Genomic DNA, 15382 nt, shown 5'->3' with positions numbered 1-15382 from the left:
TTTTTCTTTATTGGGTTCTTAGTTAAAATATGTTGAGAATTATTGTTTTTTTAGTTGATTTTTTGAATTTAGACTACTATAAATTAGTATTTTTTCAAAAATTTAGGATCTTGCTATTCGAGAATCTGAGACGGCTGCCCATATCACCCCACCCAGAGCCGCCATTGTTGTACTGGTGGTGACATGCCTTCAATCACAATCACAATCACAATCACAATCACATTCACATGTAAAAAAACTTATACCACAACATCCCTCTTCCTCTTAAGTCCTAACATCCCACTTTGACCTCTTTAGTTACAAATCGCCAAATCTAGGAACTTTTCACATTAAAAAATCAACCACACAAGCTCTGAAAAAACAGAGCATCCTCTGTCTCAAAAAATCCCTATTTCCCCCACCCTCTACATGGCCAAAACCGAAACACTCATCCTCTTCTGGGTTTTCATTTATCTTTCAAACCCAGCTTTTTCTCAGCTTGATGAGCTTTTTTTCAATGGATTCAATGATGCAGGTGACCAGATCAGCTTAAATGGTGTTGCGGAGATTGATAGTAATGGCATACTGCGTTTAACAAACTACACAAGTCGGGTAGTTGGTCATGCTTTCTATTCACCACAAATCAAGTTCAAGAACTCCAGCGATGCCAAATCTTTCTCCTTCTCCACTGCTTTTGCTTTTGCTATATCTCCTCAGTATCCGAAACTTGGCGGTCATGGCTTTGCCTTCACTGTCTCCCCCCAAAAAGGACTTCCAGATGCTCTTCCAAGCCAGTTCTTGGGCCTACTAAATGCAACTGATATGGGAAACTTCTCAAATCACATTTTTGCTGTTGAATTTGATACGGTGAAAGATTACGAGTTTGGTGATATCAATGATAACCATGTTGGTATAGACATCAATGGTTTGAAATCAAATAAATCTGTTCCTGCCACGTATCTTCTCGATAATTCGACAAAGCAGGAACTGAATTTGACGGGTGGTAAGGTTATTCAAGCGTGGATAGACTATGATGGGATCAAGAATCGATTGGATGTCAGGCTGTCACCATTTTCTACCAAACCCAGATCCCCAATATTGTCCTGTGATGTTGATCTCTCTCCAATTCTCAAGGATTCTATGTATGTTGGATTCTCTTCTTCAACAGGTTTGCTTGCAGCCTCACATTATATATTGGGTTGGAGTTTCAAGATGAATGGAGAAGCCAAGTCCTTGTCTTTGTCTTCTCTTCCTTCCCTTCCTGGTCCTAAAAAGAACCACACAGCTTTGATTCTTGGTCTCACTGTTTCAGCTTGTGTTGTGATAATCTTGGTTGTTACTTTATCTTTTTTTCTAGTCAAGAAAATCAAGAACGCGGATGTTGTCGAAGAGTGGGAGTTTCAGGTTGGTCCTCACAGATACTCTTATCAAGAGCTCAAGAAAGCAACAAGAGGGTTTAGGGACAAAGAGCTACTTGGGTTTGGTGGTTTTGGCAAAGTATACAAAGGAACTCTACCAAACTCAAAGACACAAATTGCTGTTAAGCGATTCTCAAACGAATCAAAACAAGGGTTGACAGAATTTGTATCTGAGATTGAAAGCATAGGCCGGCTTCGCCACAGGAATCTAGTTCAGCTTCTGGGATGGTGTCGGCGGCGAGGTGATTTACTACTTGTCTATGATTTCATGCCTAATGGAAGTTTGGACAAGTTTCTTTTCGGTGAGCCTAAATTTGTGCTAAGTTGGGAACAAAGGTTCAACATCATCAAAGGAGTTGCTTCGGGACTTCTTTACTTACATGAAGAATGGGAACAGACTGTGATTCATAGAGATATCAAGGCAGGCAATGTGTTGTTAGATGGTGATCTAACTGGAAGACTTGGTGACTTTGGTCTAGCAAAGCTCTACGAGCGTGGCTCGAACCCTACCACCACCAGAGTTGTAGGCACATTGGGATATCTAGCACCGGAGCTAACGCGAACCGGCAAGCCAACTACAAGTTCAGATGTGTTTGCTTTTGGTGCACTCTTGCTTGAAGTGCTGTGTGGGAGAAGACCAATTGAGCCCAAGGCTCTGCCCGAGGAGCTAATCTTGGTGGACTGGGTGTGGGATAGGTGGAATATTGGTGCAATTCTAGATGTGGTGGATCCAAGATTGAATGGAGAGTTTGATGAACTTGAGGCTGTTGTGGTCTTGAAACTAGGCCTAATGTGTTCTAACAATGCCCCTGAAGCTAGGCCTAGCATGAGGCAGGTGGTTAGGTACTTGGACGGGGAAGCGGCTTTGCCGGAGGTGGTGGCGCCGCCATCGGATGCTTATGATACCAAAATGAGTAACAGCAAAGGAAGTACTTGTGAGAGTGGTGGCAGTGGTGGTGGTGAATGTGGGGACTATGTGCATTCATATCCAGTATGCAATGTTTGGAGAAGTACAGGGTCGTTAAAGGATGTTGATGTTGAAACTGGCTTAGCTTCATCTTCATTCTTCACTACTTCCCAGTAGAGATGATGATGGGTGGTAGCCATGATTTAGGATTTTTGTCCAGGTTTAGGTTCCTTGATTTTTCTTTCATGTAAATGAATTTACTGTCATCCCATTTGGGGATTGTAAATTACTAGAATTTAGGAGGTGGGTTCTGTTTCTTTTATCAAATCTAACCGCTTTGTTCAAATTCAGAAGTCCTTTTTTTGTGGCCAAAAGGAAGAAACTTATTCTCTCTGTGGATGTGCTGGTGGTTCCAAACACCAAAATTCATACCAAATGCCAACTCCCTCACATTTCTTCTTCTCTTTCGTCATTTGTCTTCCCATATGCCTCTCCTTAACAGGTTTTCATTTTTTCTACTCCACACATTGTAATATTGACTTCATTGGTTTCATGTTTGCTTTGTAATATTATTCATTTTGCTGTTTTTTTTTACAGATGGCATACAACTCATAATAGTAAACAATTGCAAGGAGAGTGTATGGCCTGGAATTCTTGGCAATGATGGCCACCCAACTCTGGCCGAAGGCGGGTTCCATCTCTCCAATGGCGAACAAACAGTCATTGAAGTTCCTGAAAGATGGTCAGGCAGAATCTGGCCTAGGCAAGGCTGCTGTTTCGACCAATCTGGCAAAGGCTCGTGCCAAACCAGGGACTGCGCTGGACGTCTACAATGTAGAGGCATTGGCGGTGTACCTCCAGCCACCATTGTAGAAATGACTCTTGGGACTGCAAACTCAGCCTTGCATTATTATGATGTGAGTTTGGTTGATGGGTTTAATGTTCCGGTCTCAATGGTGCCTGTCGGTGGTGGCGTGGGGTGTGGAGTTGCAGCGTGCGAGGCGAACTTGAACATTTGTTGCCCCTCCACATTGGCAGTTAAGCGACAGGAGAAGGTTGTGGGATGCAAGAGTGCATGTTTGGCCGCAAAATCTGATAAATATTGTTGCACTGGGGAGTTTGCAAATCCTAAACGTTGCAAGCCTACGATTTTCGCTCATTTTTTCAATGTCATCTGTCCCAGGGCTTATAGTTTTGCATACGATGATGCTTCCGGGCTTAAGACGTGCAGGGCTTCTCAGTATTTAATCACTTTCTGCCCTCCTCACTGATGAATGATTAAAAGAATGGAACAGTCGGTATGTTGATTATTGTGCCTATCCCAGAAAGAGTGGCATTATTGATTAATAGATTCTTTCGCTTCAAATGTACAAATCTACATTATCAAAGCAATCAATGCCTGGTCTTATATATAACAACTAAGAAGCTTTGAATTCGTTGGACAAAAGAGAGAATTACAATCTAAATCTATATTTACGTATTCAATCAGAGCATTGTCTATGGATAGCATACTAAAAGAGAATTGGCCTAATCAGGTCAAGCAAAGAAACCAGCACTGCAGCAGGCATATGTATCTGTAATTTGACTTCAACTTCAATGAGGGCTCTCCAATTGAAAAAGGTGTCCCTTTGCCGGGGCTTCTGATCTGCTAGCCTACTAGATTGATGTCAACAATATCCTCCTCTCCAGCTTTTGTTCTATTTAAAATCTCATAATCATCAAATCCTGCATTTGGAAACAACACGTACAATTAAAAAGGCCCATGCAGAAACGTTTTCAAAATCAACTAAGCAAGTAACCATAACTACCTGCTCCTATCTCTTCAAATTCATCATTTTCAGCTGCTAAGAGCATTGCATTAGGAGAGGGTGTATTAAGTTCTGGCCAATCTACACTCCCATAGCCTCCCAAGCATACGTCCTTCCCCATGACCCAATCTTCCAAAAGACTGATGCAGTCAATTGATATGGGGTCCCAGGAATCATGTTGTTTGCTCTTATCAATCCTGCAAGAAGAGGGGAAAAAGAAGGAAGAAAATTAAAGTTCCGAATTTTGTAGAGTTCCCTTCTTTCCCCCCGTTGTTGTAAAGAAATGTGGCCCCCCAAGTTTCCCTTGCAAACCGGCTTACAAGGGAGGGGACACCCCATCTAACATACCAGGCCAACAGCTAGTACGATTTCATTTTAACACTCCCCCGTCTGCACCAATAACATGTAAATAAATGTGGGTCCCAATGTTTCCCTTGCAAACCGGCTTATTAGGGAGGAGAGACGCCCATCTAATAAACTAGCCCAACAACTAGTACCCAATCAACGTGGGATTTCATTTTAACAGCAGTTTCTATCAACAAATATATTTAGTAAATACTTACATTTGTCTCAGTTGGAAGTTGCACTGAACAAACATAAGGTCCATGAGCCGTTGTCGCTCTAGACAATTCCTTGTGCCATATATTTGTTCAAAATGTATTTTATTCTGCTTGAACCTGATTGAACTGCAAGTTTGACTAAGGATACGGATGGCCAGACGGGCCAAGTTTGGACAGCCTCCTCCATATGTTGACCACCATTCATCTACAATAAAGAGCATGGCTGTAAGCTATAAAATAATAATTAAATGCCGTTATTGTCAACTTCTAGGGCAGAAAACTACTTCTAAATGGTTATGCTTATGGAAAAGTAGCCGCGAGCCCAGCCACACATACAATTGATGTGAAGAATTCTTTTCACCTACAGTAGGAGGGTTTCATCTCACGTGGAACTCTCAAGCGAAGCCAAGCTATATATTAGGGATGATGGTCATATAGGGCAATATGTATAGGTAAAAAAAGTGTAAATTTAGCTCAAAATGCTAGCTCCCCTAGGGAAAAGGCATAGATACAAAACGAAACCCAAGTAAAGAATATGATGAACAGCTGAAAAACACATTACAATCAACAAAATTAAAACTCACCAGGGTGCAGAGCGTCTCTCGCTCTAATTGCCATCTTCCTCCCAAAATCTCCAACTGCTTTTTTGTACGAGTTTAGCTCCTTCAAGATTTTATCTTGGATATTTATATCAGGGACCAATCTTTCTATGCAGTCAAGCATTCTCGAAAGTATCTCATTATGCATGTCTCCTTCAGTGCTATAAAAATACTTTGGGTTAAAATAGAAACCTGCAGCATGAATAGGAAGACACAACCTCTCCCACCAGCGATTAATAATGTTCCAGTAATGCATGTAATCCTCTCTCTTGACGAATTCTTTCTTAATGGTTTCTTTTGCTCTATACATTCCTGCATAAATATATCCCATCGCAGGTCTTTTCTTGCTGCCAACAATTTTCAGAACGCGCAAGAGAGGATTTGTTACACGGGTAATTAGCATGCAAGAAGACCAAAAATTCTGATTACTAATCAAATCCAACATATCCAGTCCCTCAGGTTTCTTTGAATATGGGCAGTCCATCCACTCTTGTGAAGTAACCATGGACTGCAAATTTTGTTTAACATAAACCAGTCGTTTTAATGTGGTAAAGTTCGTAGAAATGCTTGTGTCTCCTGGTTCAACAATATCATTGCCTGAAGTGTATTTTCTGACCATATTCAGAACCGCACTATGATTGTAGACAAATCTTGTAATGGACCTAGCCTTTTCAATTGTGGAACTCATCCAACTAACTTTTGCAAAATCATCAAGTATCAAATCCAAACAGTGAGCTGCACAAGGAACACAATACAGGCCAGGGAAAGTTTCAGTGAGCCTCGCCCCTGCAAGCATATACACCTCTTCCCCATTAGTAATCACTTGCAGCACATGTCTTACTCCAACTTCCTCCACCACTTGCTTAAGTAATTCATATAAAGCATCCGATGAATTGATGATGTCAGATACATCTACAGACTTCAGAAACACGGTAGCTTCAGGAGAATACACGGAAAAATTAAGCAGGATTCTACCCATGTCAGTGATCCATTGGTCAACCAAAACAGAACAACCAGTACTTGCCCAAGCTGTTGTGTACTTGCCAACATCATTCTTCACTTCTTCAACTGAATTCTTCAATATCCAACCTCTGATGTCATGATATGATGGTGCTTCAACCCCCAACCCTCCTGAAGCAATAGCCTCAAGCATTGGATGGAAATAGGCCGAGTTTACTGCGTCCAGTGGTGCACCAATGTCGTATAAGAATCTTCCAATTGCCATATGAATATGACTCTTTGCCCTATTATCCCCTATTGCTACAAAGTTCTCAGCATTGGCAGGTGTAGCAGAGTTTTTAACTATTCTCCTCTTCTTCCCATCATCTCCACTTCTATTATTTGTTCTTTCTTCACAAGGAAGTAACGAACTCGAACCGGGATCAAATGTCTTGGGCGATCCAACCAGTTGGAGTCCAGAATTAACATTACTTTGATGGGCAAATGCATCATTCTCACAAGAAGTAAGGTTTAAATTGGTCGTCTCTTCCTCAATCTCTTCCTTCTTCCTTTTCTTAACTACAACCTTATCAAAATTTTGTTGCATCAGAAGACGAACATCAGGCGGAACACTCAGACAAGTAGAGCCATTACCTTTAAGACATGCAAGATGTTCCTTAATCCTGTGAATCCCACCGCCCTTAAACATTTTGCTACAATATATGCACCTCATCTGCACCTTTTCCCCATTTTTGAACAATTGACAATGCTTCCATGCTGGGTCACGTTTTTTGGGTGTTATCGGTATGGGTACCAAATTAGAACCCATTTTATAGAATCCTCAATAAACCCCAAAGCTTCGGCCTTTAATGCCTAATAGGTCAAACCGCAAAAGGTTTATCAACATTGAATCTCTCCAATTGAAATCAATCTAAGTTGGCAAAAAGCGAGCTTTTCACAGTAGAATCAAAACAACATATATATATATATATATATATAGGAAACTGAAATAGTGAAAAACGAGGGGCTTAAGAACTTACTTCTTGTGTTGTCTTTGACGGAGAAAGAAATTCAGGAATGTTGAGATGGGAAAACCAGGTCGATTGGGTTGACGCAGGCTGTTAAAACAATAAACCAGGGTTTGGTATTAGCCGGACGGACCCGTTGGGGTAGTGGGATCCAAGCCGGTCATTCGGTTCGGAAGGAGAGTGGACCCGTTTCAAGGGAAGGAAAACTGGCACTCCAAGTTTGCTATTGGTGTCCTGGAAATCCGAGTCGAAAAGCTTGTTAAAGTTAAACCGGCTAGTGGTTGAATATCTTCTTGATTCTTGTCGTTCGAAGCGGCTGAGCCATGCGTAGTTGTCATCAATCCACCGTGAACCAGAGTTATTAATCATTGGGCCCAGCCCTTTGCGTGAAGTAAGAATTGTTAATTATGTGTTTTAACTCTGGATCGAAGGCCCACACATATTTTCTGGACCGAAAGATGGACCCAGGCCCAAATGGCGGAGAATGACCCTACTTATATATTTATTCATTTCTAATTTCTATTTTTCAAAGTCATGAAAAATCCATTTTATATATCCTGACTTTAGGTCATGGATTTTTGATCCGGTGATGTGTCCTATTTCTAAAAAAAAATAAAAGTAATGAAATATCAAAAATTCAAAAAAGTAGATCCCATCGTTACCAATCGTCCGATAAAGTTGATCCCACGCGCTTACACTGTTGACGCCGTAACTTCTCCCTCCATTTCTCTTCCGCCGATTTGCCCAAACACCCAGAGCGTAGAGATGCATGCCACAACTAACCGAACGCGTTTTGCCGTTAATTCCACGCCTTATTATTATTATTATTATTATAACCCTCAAAAAGCTTCATGTCTCTCTCTCTCTCTCTCTCTCTGACTCTTGAGTGAATAATATGAGGACGATTATCATCAGACTTTGATATTTTGATTATCAGATCTGTTGAGTTATAGAATGAAAGCTCGAGATTAAAGCTTTTGGAGACTTTTGAGATTCGATTTTGATGTCTTCACCGCCGACGGCAACGGCGTCGTATTGGTGTTACAGCTGCAGCCGATTTGTCAGGGTATGGAGCGACGAAACCGTTATTTGCCCGGACTGCAACAGTGGCTTCGTGGAGGAGATCGATAACCCGACGCTTGCCACACGAAGGACGTTTCCTGCCGCAGCGATGTACATGGTCGGGAACCGATCGAATCCCGACCAGAGCCCCACCCCTGCTCTCCGTAGGACCCGCCGTCTACCCGGTAACCGGTCCCCGATTAATCCGGTAATCGTGCTTCGTGGGCAGTCCGATGGGGACAACGAGAGTCGTGGATTCGAGTTGTATTACGATGATGGCGGTGGATCAGGGTTGAGGCCGTTGCCGCCGAGTATGTCGGAGTTTTTGTTGGGATCCGGGTTTAATCAGTTGCTGGATCAACTCTCGCAGATTGACATGAACGGAATAGGTCGCTGCGAGCATCCTCCGGCGTCCAAAGCTGCAATAGAGTCCATGCCGACAATAATCATCGACGACACTCACATAGCAATGGAATCTCACTGTGCAGTTTGTAAGGAAGCTTTCGAATTGGAATCGGAGGCAAAGGAGATGCCATGTAAGCACATCTACCACACTGATTGCATCCTACCCTGGCTGTCCCTCCGCAACTCGTGCCCTGTTTGTCGCCACGAACTGCCGGCGGATAGCCAGGGCTCCCCCCTGTCTAATCACAGCGGTCGGCTTTTGGGTTCGAGCAACGAAGAGGAGGCTGTGGGATTGACCATATGGAGATTGCCGGGAGGAGGGTATGCAGTGGGGAGGTTTTCTGGGGCAAGAAGAGGAGGGGAGAGTGAGCTGCCTGTTGTGTACACGGAGATGGACGGTGGGTTCAACGGTGGGGGTGTGCCAAGGAGGGTGTCATGGGGTGCAAGGGGAAGTAGGGGAGGAAGAGAGACCGGTGGGCTTCGTCAATTAGTCCGCAATTTGTTTTCTTGCTTTGGGATTGGTAATGGAAATGAAAGTAGGAGGAGTGGAAATGGGAGTAGGAGTTCAAATTCGAGCCCAAGCTCGAGCTCAGGTATGAGGATTAGGAGTAGTGCTACATCGGTAAGGAGAAGGGGTAGGGCTGTGGATTTTGATAGAGAGAGGAGCAGATGGTGAATTATTCGAGAAACAGAAGTCATTGAACTCAGAACTTGTGTATTTTAAAGAGGGAGAAAAATGAATGCAATTGGTGCGCAATTTACGAGTCTCAATTTTTATGAATTGGGAAAGTGTTACTGATTCACAGTAAGTAGCTCAAATCAAGGTATGTCCGAGAGAAGCAGACGAATTCAAACAGGGAAAATGTGGATTAGTGTTGTTTTCAGGGGAGAAATTATTGAAGAAAATGGGATATCTAAGAAGCAGAAATTGCAGGAGCAGAGGAGCTGAAGGAGTGAAAATGTGGAGTTAGTGTTTGTTATCTGGAGAGAAAGCAGGCAAGTGGTCTCCTGTACCAATGATATCGTTATGAGAGGATCTGCTCTCCATTTCTTTTACCTTTTGTTCTCACGTTTTTTCGTTTTCGCAATTGTTTGTAATCTTTAGTCAAGCTTGTTGTGTTCCTTCTTCAACATCATTCTTTCCGGGAAAATTTCTATGAATGCTATACAACAGGTTGCTTGAAATTTAACATTACAAGTGATAGCCTATTTTTTAATGTTATATTGCATGCTACAATGGATGGATATATTTAGTCAGTAGCATTAATACTATGGACGAATACCTGAATTTAAGGTTTGCTTTGCCAACCATTTGAAATGGGAAATGCTTTGGATGGTTTGCTCTTGACTACTGAGATGACAGAGTCTGCTGTTTTTTGTTTTTGCAAATATTTTATCCCTATTTCTGGTTGTAAGCCTGCAGAAGCTTCAATAAAATATTTAGGTTGATGAATCACTGCTTGGTTTATGTGGAGAATCATTGGTAGAATAGGTTAGGTTGGCTTATTTGAAATTTGGAACTTGTTGATCAACAACAATTAGTTGGATATGTTAGTAAACAATTAGTAGCATTGGTTGACATTTTATATGGCAATGACAGTATTTTTGCTTGATTGGTTGAAGCTTGAATATGTTGAGAAGGCAATCTTGAAGTAGTTGAATGGGCTATTCAGGTGTGGAATTGTCATGGAATACTGGAATCATGTTTATGTTGATACAATTATTAATGCAAAAATTGTTATATTATGATGCTTAGAGGAGACAGAGTAGCAGGTGATGCACTCTGCCAGTAAGGATGATTGGAGATTCTATTCAATAATGTTCTGTTGGGATGACCAAACAAATTGCATCTTCTTGTACCATAAAAGGCAAACAAGCCGCACAGATCAAGGGAATGGATTCCTATTATGAATTAACTAAGAAACTCTTATTTGCATTAGGTGCCAGTCTTCACAGATGCTTTTAGTTTGTGTTACAGCCAATGTGGTGGATTCCAGCTAGAAAAAAAACCAGGTTTATTATTGGTTTCCTGAGTTGTAGGAAATTCGGAATTAGATGTTGATGGCTTGCATTTTTCAAGTTTACAGATGAAGCCAGAAAGAGAAGGAAGATGGGGGCAAATTCCATCTTAACAGTGATATCTGTCTTTGAATGTGACAATTATTGGTGGTTGCCATCATAATGTGCTCTTGTTCCCGTCTTGTGGTGGAGATGAGAAGCAAAAAGAAACAAACTTTGTAGAATTTGTATCGTGTACTGACAGAACTTTTGTCTTTTACTTTTCCATGGGCCAATATATGCCCTTCTTTTATGGGTCAAACAAAGCATGCACATGAATCTTTATTGCCAACTCTAGAGTCCAGAGAGTTCTTTTAGGAGTGGGTCAGTAGTCATGGGGGGTGCAAAACGAGCCCAAGTCTGAGTTCCACTAAATTGGAGCTTGGTTTTCAAGAAACTTAAGAAGTTCGAGCCGAACTTAAGCTTTTGCTGAGTTGTGAAAATCTTGTTCATACCAGTTTGTCTATAAAATTATCGAGCTTACTGAAGCTCATTTGCTAAGCTACCGAACCAACATAAACGAGTTCTTATCCAACTGTCTCGTGAGATCAAAACAAAAGGGATTACTGGCGTCCTCAACAGGTCAAGGAGTGAGATGAATGTGCATGATTGAAGCAATCATACAAGCTGAAGAACAATCAACTTATTGAAACCTTCATGTTTACGGATACAAACTAATACTTGGCACACAATAACAGATGGTACAAGGTACAACTATTTTATGTTTGATGAATTCATCACTTTAACACTCACAAACAAAGTCACTCAGTAAATATATATGGAAGATTACTCCATATAGCCTCATTTAGCTTTTCCCTTTCCCTTCCCCTGATTCTTCTTGGATTCTAACTTGGCTTGCATACGAGCAGCAGCTGCAGCTTTTGCTTCTTCTCTCTTCCTCTTCTCTTCCTCTTTCACTGCAGCAGCAAGCTCCCTCTGCTTCTTTAGATCACTGATTTACATTTTTAATAGCATAAGCCAAAATTTGATTCACAAAACATTGCGACCACAAGAGAACCGAAATGAAGGATAACTGATAGATGATGCACTAGAATCACAAATGAAGACAAGTGAAAGAAATAGGACTTACTCAAGCCTGGCCCTCTCCTCTGAAACGCTTTCCAAACTAGATCCCTTACGGGGTCTGCATGTCACCAACTCCACCTCAAAAATGAGTGTTGCACTGCATCAAATTAATGATGTTAACCTTGAATTTACTCTAGTATTACTTAGAAAACAAAATATTTCATTCCAGGTTAAGCCAACCATCTGTGAAAACAACTGGTTGATGATCATAAGACAAGCAGGTCAACATCTAATTGGCACATATTGCTCAGTAATAACTGCTTTGGGAAGTCATAATCATCCAATCGCTGGACTTTTCCTCTCGGAAGTCCCACTTCAATTCAATTCACTCATTAACTTTGTTTAATTTAATCTGTGTCTTCTTTAAGGTTTACCTTCACTTGCTTTAAGGTTGGGAAAGGAGACCAGATCAACTGATCAAGTTTAGAGATGACACTTGGTTAGGGCAAAATGCTCTTAAAAGTGAAACTGGGAAGTTGACACTTTTGTAACTTTTTAACTCTTGCTACAAGGAGCAAATGAGAGAGAAGAATCATCGTGGAAACCCCAGCTTTAATTGGAACTGCAGCTGGAAATCTTGCTCTGGTGCCAAAAATGTTTGTTCAGATTTTCCTCAGTAAATGTTATCAATGAATTTTGCATTAGTACTATAAAAACCTATTCTGGCATTAGTCCTATAAAAACCACATGCACCTTATTGGTGCTTAATAAATTTTTCCCCATTCAAAAGAAAAAGAAAAACAATAAGTAAATATTTTGAAAGACAAAATAAAAAGTGACATTACTTGGGTGGAATATCTGGTGGAGAGCCTGTGCTGCCATAGGCGTATTCTGGTTTACAAATGATTTTTGCAACCTCTCCTACCTGGTTTAACCAACAAATATGTAATGGAAACTTAAATTTTCAAAAGACATTTCGCCAGGACATCAAAATCTCACCTTCATCGTACGCAGCGCAATATCCCAGGCTTGAATCACAGTGCCCTTTCCAATCTCAAATGAGAATATAGAGTTATCTTCACGAGTGGTATCAAAAACTTCACCAGTTTCAGCTAGAGTGCCTTCATAATGAACTGCCCAAAACAAACATACATCTTATTAAGACCATGCATCAGCACTTGTTTGTGTGCAACAGACTGAAAATGAAAGGGTCAGTGAAATGTCAAATTTACCCACATACAAAAGCTTTTAAAGGAAAACAAATGTGCTTAGAATGGGTTCGTGTCCTTTCAAGCGATCTTTAGGACAATAACTTTTTCATTATTACACAACAATATCAACACTATATATCCTCCGCACATTATATATCCTCTATTAGAACTTGTCGTACCCTCTCTTCACACCTTTTGAGGTGCTCCTCTTCATGTTTGCAGTACATAATGTGCCAGGAATTGTCAACAATTAAGTAAAACATTACATCTCTAGTATATAAACAATAGTTCCCTCCAAATAGAGAATAAGGTATACACATAACAATAAAAAAGTTAAATATGAGCCACAAGGCATACCATCAACAAGAGGAAGGTCCTCTGAAGGAGGAAGTGCATCCGCTTTGGCTCGCCTTACAATTGTCTTCACAACACCTCCGTCCCCACTTAAATCAATTACATCACCCATGGCTCATAAACTTTTAAATACCTGAAATTGGACAGAATAAAGATCAGAAAGGCGAGTACTTTTTTTAAAAAAAAAATCTGCAGATAAAATATCGGCTCCACATCACATGTCATTTGCGAGAAAAGTTTGAAACGAATGACCACGGACATACAATAAGCACTGAGACCATCAGACCAGGAGCACGGAGTATTGAGTGTACAGCGCAGGGACAGACAGTACATAATAGAAAGGAAGAGAGGTTGAAACCATAACTCTTTCTACTGTTTGTAATGGGAAAAGGGATAGAAAACAAAGGGAACCACATCAAGTCATCAATAACAAAATGACTCAACTTGAAAAGAGCACGGTTATTGTAATATGAGCAATGACCAGAATCTAGAACCAATGTTAAGATTACAATTTTAACCCAAAGATATAACTTAACTGCCAACTACGAGCAACTTTCACGATGAAGGTAATAAGTTTCTCTGGTTATTTTAGTTGTTGATTAACGGTGAAACTTGCACTCTCACCACTTCAAATTATCTTCCAATAAACTACTCAATTATAATCGATATTTCGGTAGATAGGAAGCCCCTCTCGTTCAAACCTGTAACATCCGCATGAACCCAAATCGGTTCAACATCGTTAAAATTTTATTGCATCAACAATCAGACAATACATTTCTTTGCACCGGAAGGTACATGTGAAAACTCGCAAGGAAAACTTGAGAAATTAGCAGTCAGCGTAACCCTAGCGTTTCCAAAACCCTTCATAGCACAGAATTCGTTCCTAGTTCAATAGCGCCAACAGATTCTACCCTAAGACGAAAACAAGAAATTGGAAACAGGCAATTAAATACTTGTATGCACAAAGCACGGATGACACGACTTCGAAGTTACGAGAGAAAGTAAAAGGTTTCGATAACTGACCTGTATCAGCAGCAAGGGAGAGAAGTTTCGGGGATTTACGTAGAAACAGAGTGGAACCGGGGACGATATCTGGGTATTTGAAATGTCGTCGATACGGGTGGCCATAGGCGGCTGCAGTGATGAGTGGTGAGCTGGAGAGGGAGACGCTGCTTTTGTGCTGCAATTGCTGGGTGGGCCGTAGGCTCGTATAGTCCAAGTCTGGGCTCCAAATCCATGGGACTTTTTCGGCCCAATTGAATGACCAAGTCCATCTCTTAACCTTGGGCTCGAATTTTTCACGGGGCAAGCCTTCATTCTATTGTTGGTCTCTTCTCTTGACTGTCTTCGTAGTATTAGTCTTGCGCTTCACCAGAAAGACCGTCCCATTTTCACCAACGAGCTTCATCAATCACAGCCCACTTTCTCAAATCCATTCCTGAGGCCCATCCCACTTTTTAGTATAAACAGAAAGCTATTAAATTTCAATTCAATTGCATGTCATCTAAAGATTATCTTTTCCTCATGATCATGAGATAAATATATGAAATATTGAATTCCTCTCTCTTTCTAACATTCTTTTCTCAACGAAAATCGACCTAGCGTGTACGTTCCTTTCAATTCGTGACAATTTCAATTCTTGTCAAGTCTACTTTCAATTCGGTTGCTAAACTAAATTTTCAATTCAATCTTATTGTTTGTTGTGTTTACTCTTTCAAGTCAGTGGCAAATTTGTTATCTTGTACAATCAGTAAATTACACACTTTTTTTTAAAAAAAAATGTTTTTTGACAGCATATGTTTACAAATTGCGAGGTTCCGACTCATGTCCATCTTCTTCTTTTTCCCTTCCCTCATACCCATTTATTTACCTAATTAACTGGGATTGTGATATGGAAAGACTAAGGAGACACCCCAATTAGAGCGATTGACAACCCTAAACCAGTGGAGCAACGGCGGCGGTCTTCACTAACTTTGCGCGATGGGTAGCCATAAAAGTACATCGTATGCAAATGAGCTAGGACTAGCT

General features: G+C 40.9%; 5 protein-coding genes across 8 annotated transcripts; 3 read left to right on the top strand and 2 right to left on the bottom strand.

The window, feature by feature from the left end:
• Window positions 1–258: 258 nt before the first annotated feature.
• Window positions 259–2654, top strand: LOC119988892 (L-type lectin-domain containing receptor kinase S.4). Its single transcript, XM_038834132.1, has one exon. It carries the CDS (start codon window positions 409–411, stop codon window positions 2479–2481), a length of 2073 nt encoding a protein of 690 aa, XP_038690060.1. The 5' UTR covers window positions 259–408; the 3' UTR covers window positions 2482–2654.
• Window positions 2655–2672: 18 nt separating this feature from the next.
• On the top strand, window positions 2673–3751 carry LOC119988893 (thaumatin-like protein). Its single transcript, XM_038834133.1, has 2 exons — window positions 2673–2806; window positions 2902–3751. Exons 1-2 carry the CDS (start codon window positions 2740–2742, stop codon window positions 3573–3575), a joined length of 741 nt encoding a protein of 246 aa, XP_038690061.1. The 5' UTR covers window positions 2673–2739; the 3' UTR covers window positions 3576–3751.
• Window positions 3685–7535, bottom strand: LOC119988891. Of its 3 annotated transcripts, none has more exons than XM_038834131.1 (5): window positions 7251–7535; window positions 5257–7141; window positions 4676–4877; window positions 4113–4309; window positions 3685–4029 (listed from the first exon to the last, which is right to left on the bottom strand). In XM_038834131.1, exons 2-5 carry the CDS (start codon window positions 7037–7039, stop codon window positions 3953–3955), a joined length of 2259 nt encoding a protein of 752 aa, XP_038690059.1. In that variant the 5' UTR covers window positions 7040–7141; window positions 7251–7535; the 3' UTR covers window positions 3685–3952. The 3 variants fall into 3 exon arrangements, with proteins under 3 accessions (XP_038690059.1, XP_038690056.1, XP_038690057.1); XM_038834128.1 differs by having other exon boundaries at window positions 5257–7083; window positions 7251–7534; XM_038834129.1 differs by lacking the exon at window positions 7251–7535 and having other exon boundaries at window positions 5257–7242.
• Window positions 7536–8082: 547 nt separating this feature from the next.
• LOC119988992 (probable E3 ubiquitin-protein ligase RHC2A) lies at window positions 8083–10013 on the top strand. Its single transcript, XM_038834270.1, has one exon. The coding sequence runs from the start codon at window positions 8242–8244 to the stop codon at window positions 9379–9381; it is 1140 nt and encodes a 379-aa protein (XP_038690198.1). The 5' UTR covers window positions 8083–8241; the 3' UTR covers window positions 9382–10013.
• Window positions 10014–11359: 1346 nt separating this feature from the next.
• Window positions 11360–14513, bottom strand: LOC119988993 (peptidyl-prolyl cis-trans isomerase FKBP20-1). Of its 2 annotated transcripts, none has more exons than XM_038834271.1 (6): window positions 14378–14513; window positions 13358–13487; window positions 12789–12922; window positions 12635–12714; window positions 11854–11946; window positions 11360–11715 (listed from the first exon to the last, which is right to left on the bottom strand). In XM_038834271.1, exons 2-6 carry the CDS (start codon window positions 13464–13466, stop codon window positions 11565–11567), a joined length of 567 nt encoding a protein of 188 aa, XP_038690199.1. In that variant the 5' UTR covers window positions 13467–13487; window positions 14378–14513; the 3' UTR covers window positions 11360–11564. The 2 variants fall into 2 exon arrangements, with proteins under 2 accessions (XP_038690199.1, XP_038690200.1); XM_038834272.1 differs by lacking the exon at window positions 14378–14513 and adding an exon at window positions 13891–13915.
• Window positions 14514–15382: the final 869 nt, after the last annotated feature.

The sequence above is a fragment of the Tripterygium wilfordii genome, chromosome 21 (genome assembly GCF_013401445.1).
Source record: "Tripterygium wilfordii isolate XIE 37 chromosome 21, ASM1340144v1, whole genome shotgun sequence".
In the NCBI taxonomy this organism is placed as follows: Eukaryota; Viridiplantae; Streptophyta; class Magnoliopsida; order Celastrales; family Celastraceae; genus Tripterygium; species Tripterygium wilfordii.
The sequence above is the reverse complement of the archived record's forward strand: the minus strand, read 5'-3'. Positions and strand labels throughout refer to the sequence as shown.

What these genes read in the sequence shown, in the direction of transcription:
- LOC119988892 (XM_038834132.1), top strand. Translation starts at nt 409, where the DNA reads ATGGCCAAAACCGAAACACTCATCCTCTTCTGGGTTTTCATTTATCTT.
- LOC119988893 (XM_038834133.1), top strand. Translation starts at nt 2,740, where the DNA reads ATGCCAACTCCCTCACATTTCTTCTTCTCTTTCGTCATTTGTCTTCCC. An exon ending in CATATGCCTCTCCTTAACAG is followed by an intron (nt 2,807 to 2,901) that starts GTTTTCATTTTT and finishes TTTTTTTTACAG; the next exon opens with ATGGCATACAACTCATAATA.
- LOC119988891 (XM_038834131.1), bottom strand. Translation starts at nt 7,039, where the DNA reads ATGGGTTCTAATTTGGTACCCATACCGATAACACCCAAAAAACGTGAC. An exon ending in AACTTCCAACTGAGACAAAT is followed by an intron (nt 4,310 to 4,675) that starts GTAAGTATTTAC and finishes CTCTTCTTGCAG; the next exon opens with GATTGATAAGAGCAAACAAC. An exon ending in ATTTGAAGAGATAGGAGCAG is followed by an intron (nt 4,030 to 4,112) that starts GTAGTTATGGTT and finishes TTCCAAATGCAG; the next exon opens with GATTTGATGATTATGAGATT.
- LOC119988992 (XM_038834270.1), top strand. Translation starts at nt 8,242, where the DNA reads ATGTCTTCACCGCCGACGGCAACGGCGTCGTATTGGTGTTACAGCTGC.
- LOC119988993 (XM_038834271.1), bottom strand. Translation starts at nt 13,466, where the DNA reads ATGGGTGATGTAATTGATTTAAGTGGGGACGGAGGTGTTGTGAAGACA. An exon ending in GGACCTTCCTCTTGTTGATG is followed by an intron (nt 12,923 to 13,357) that starts GTATGCCTTGTG and finishes TGTTTTGGGCAG; the next exon opens with TTCATTATGAAGGCACTCTA. An exon ending in TTGCGCTGCGTACGATGAAG is followed by an intron (nt 12,715 to 12,788) that starts GTGAGATTTTGA and finishes TGGTTAAACCAG; the next exon opens with GTAGGAGAGGTTGCAAAAAT.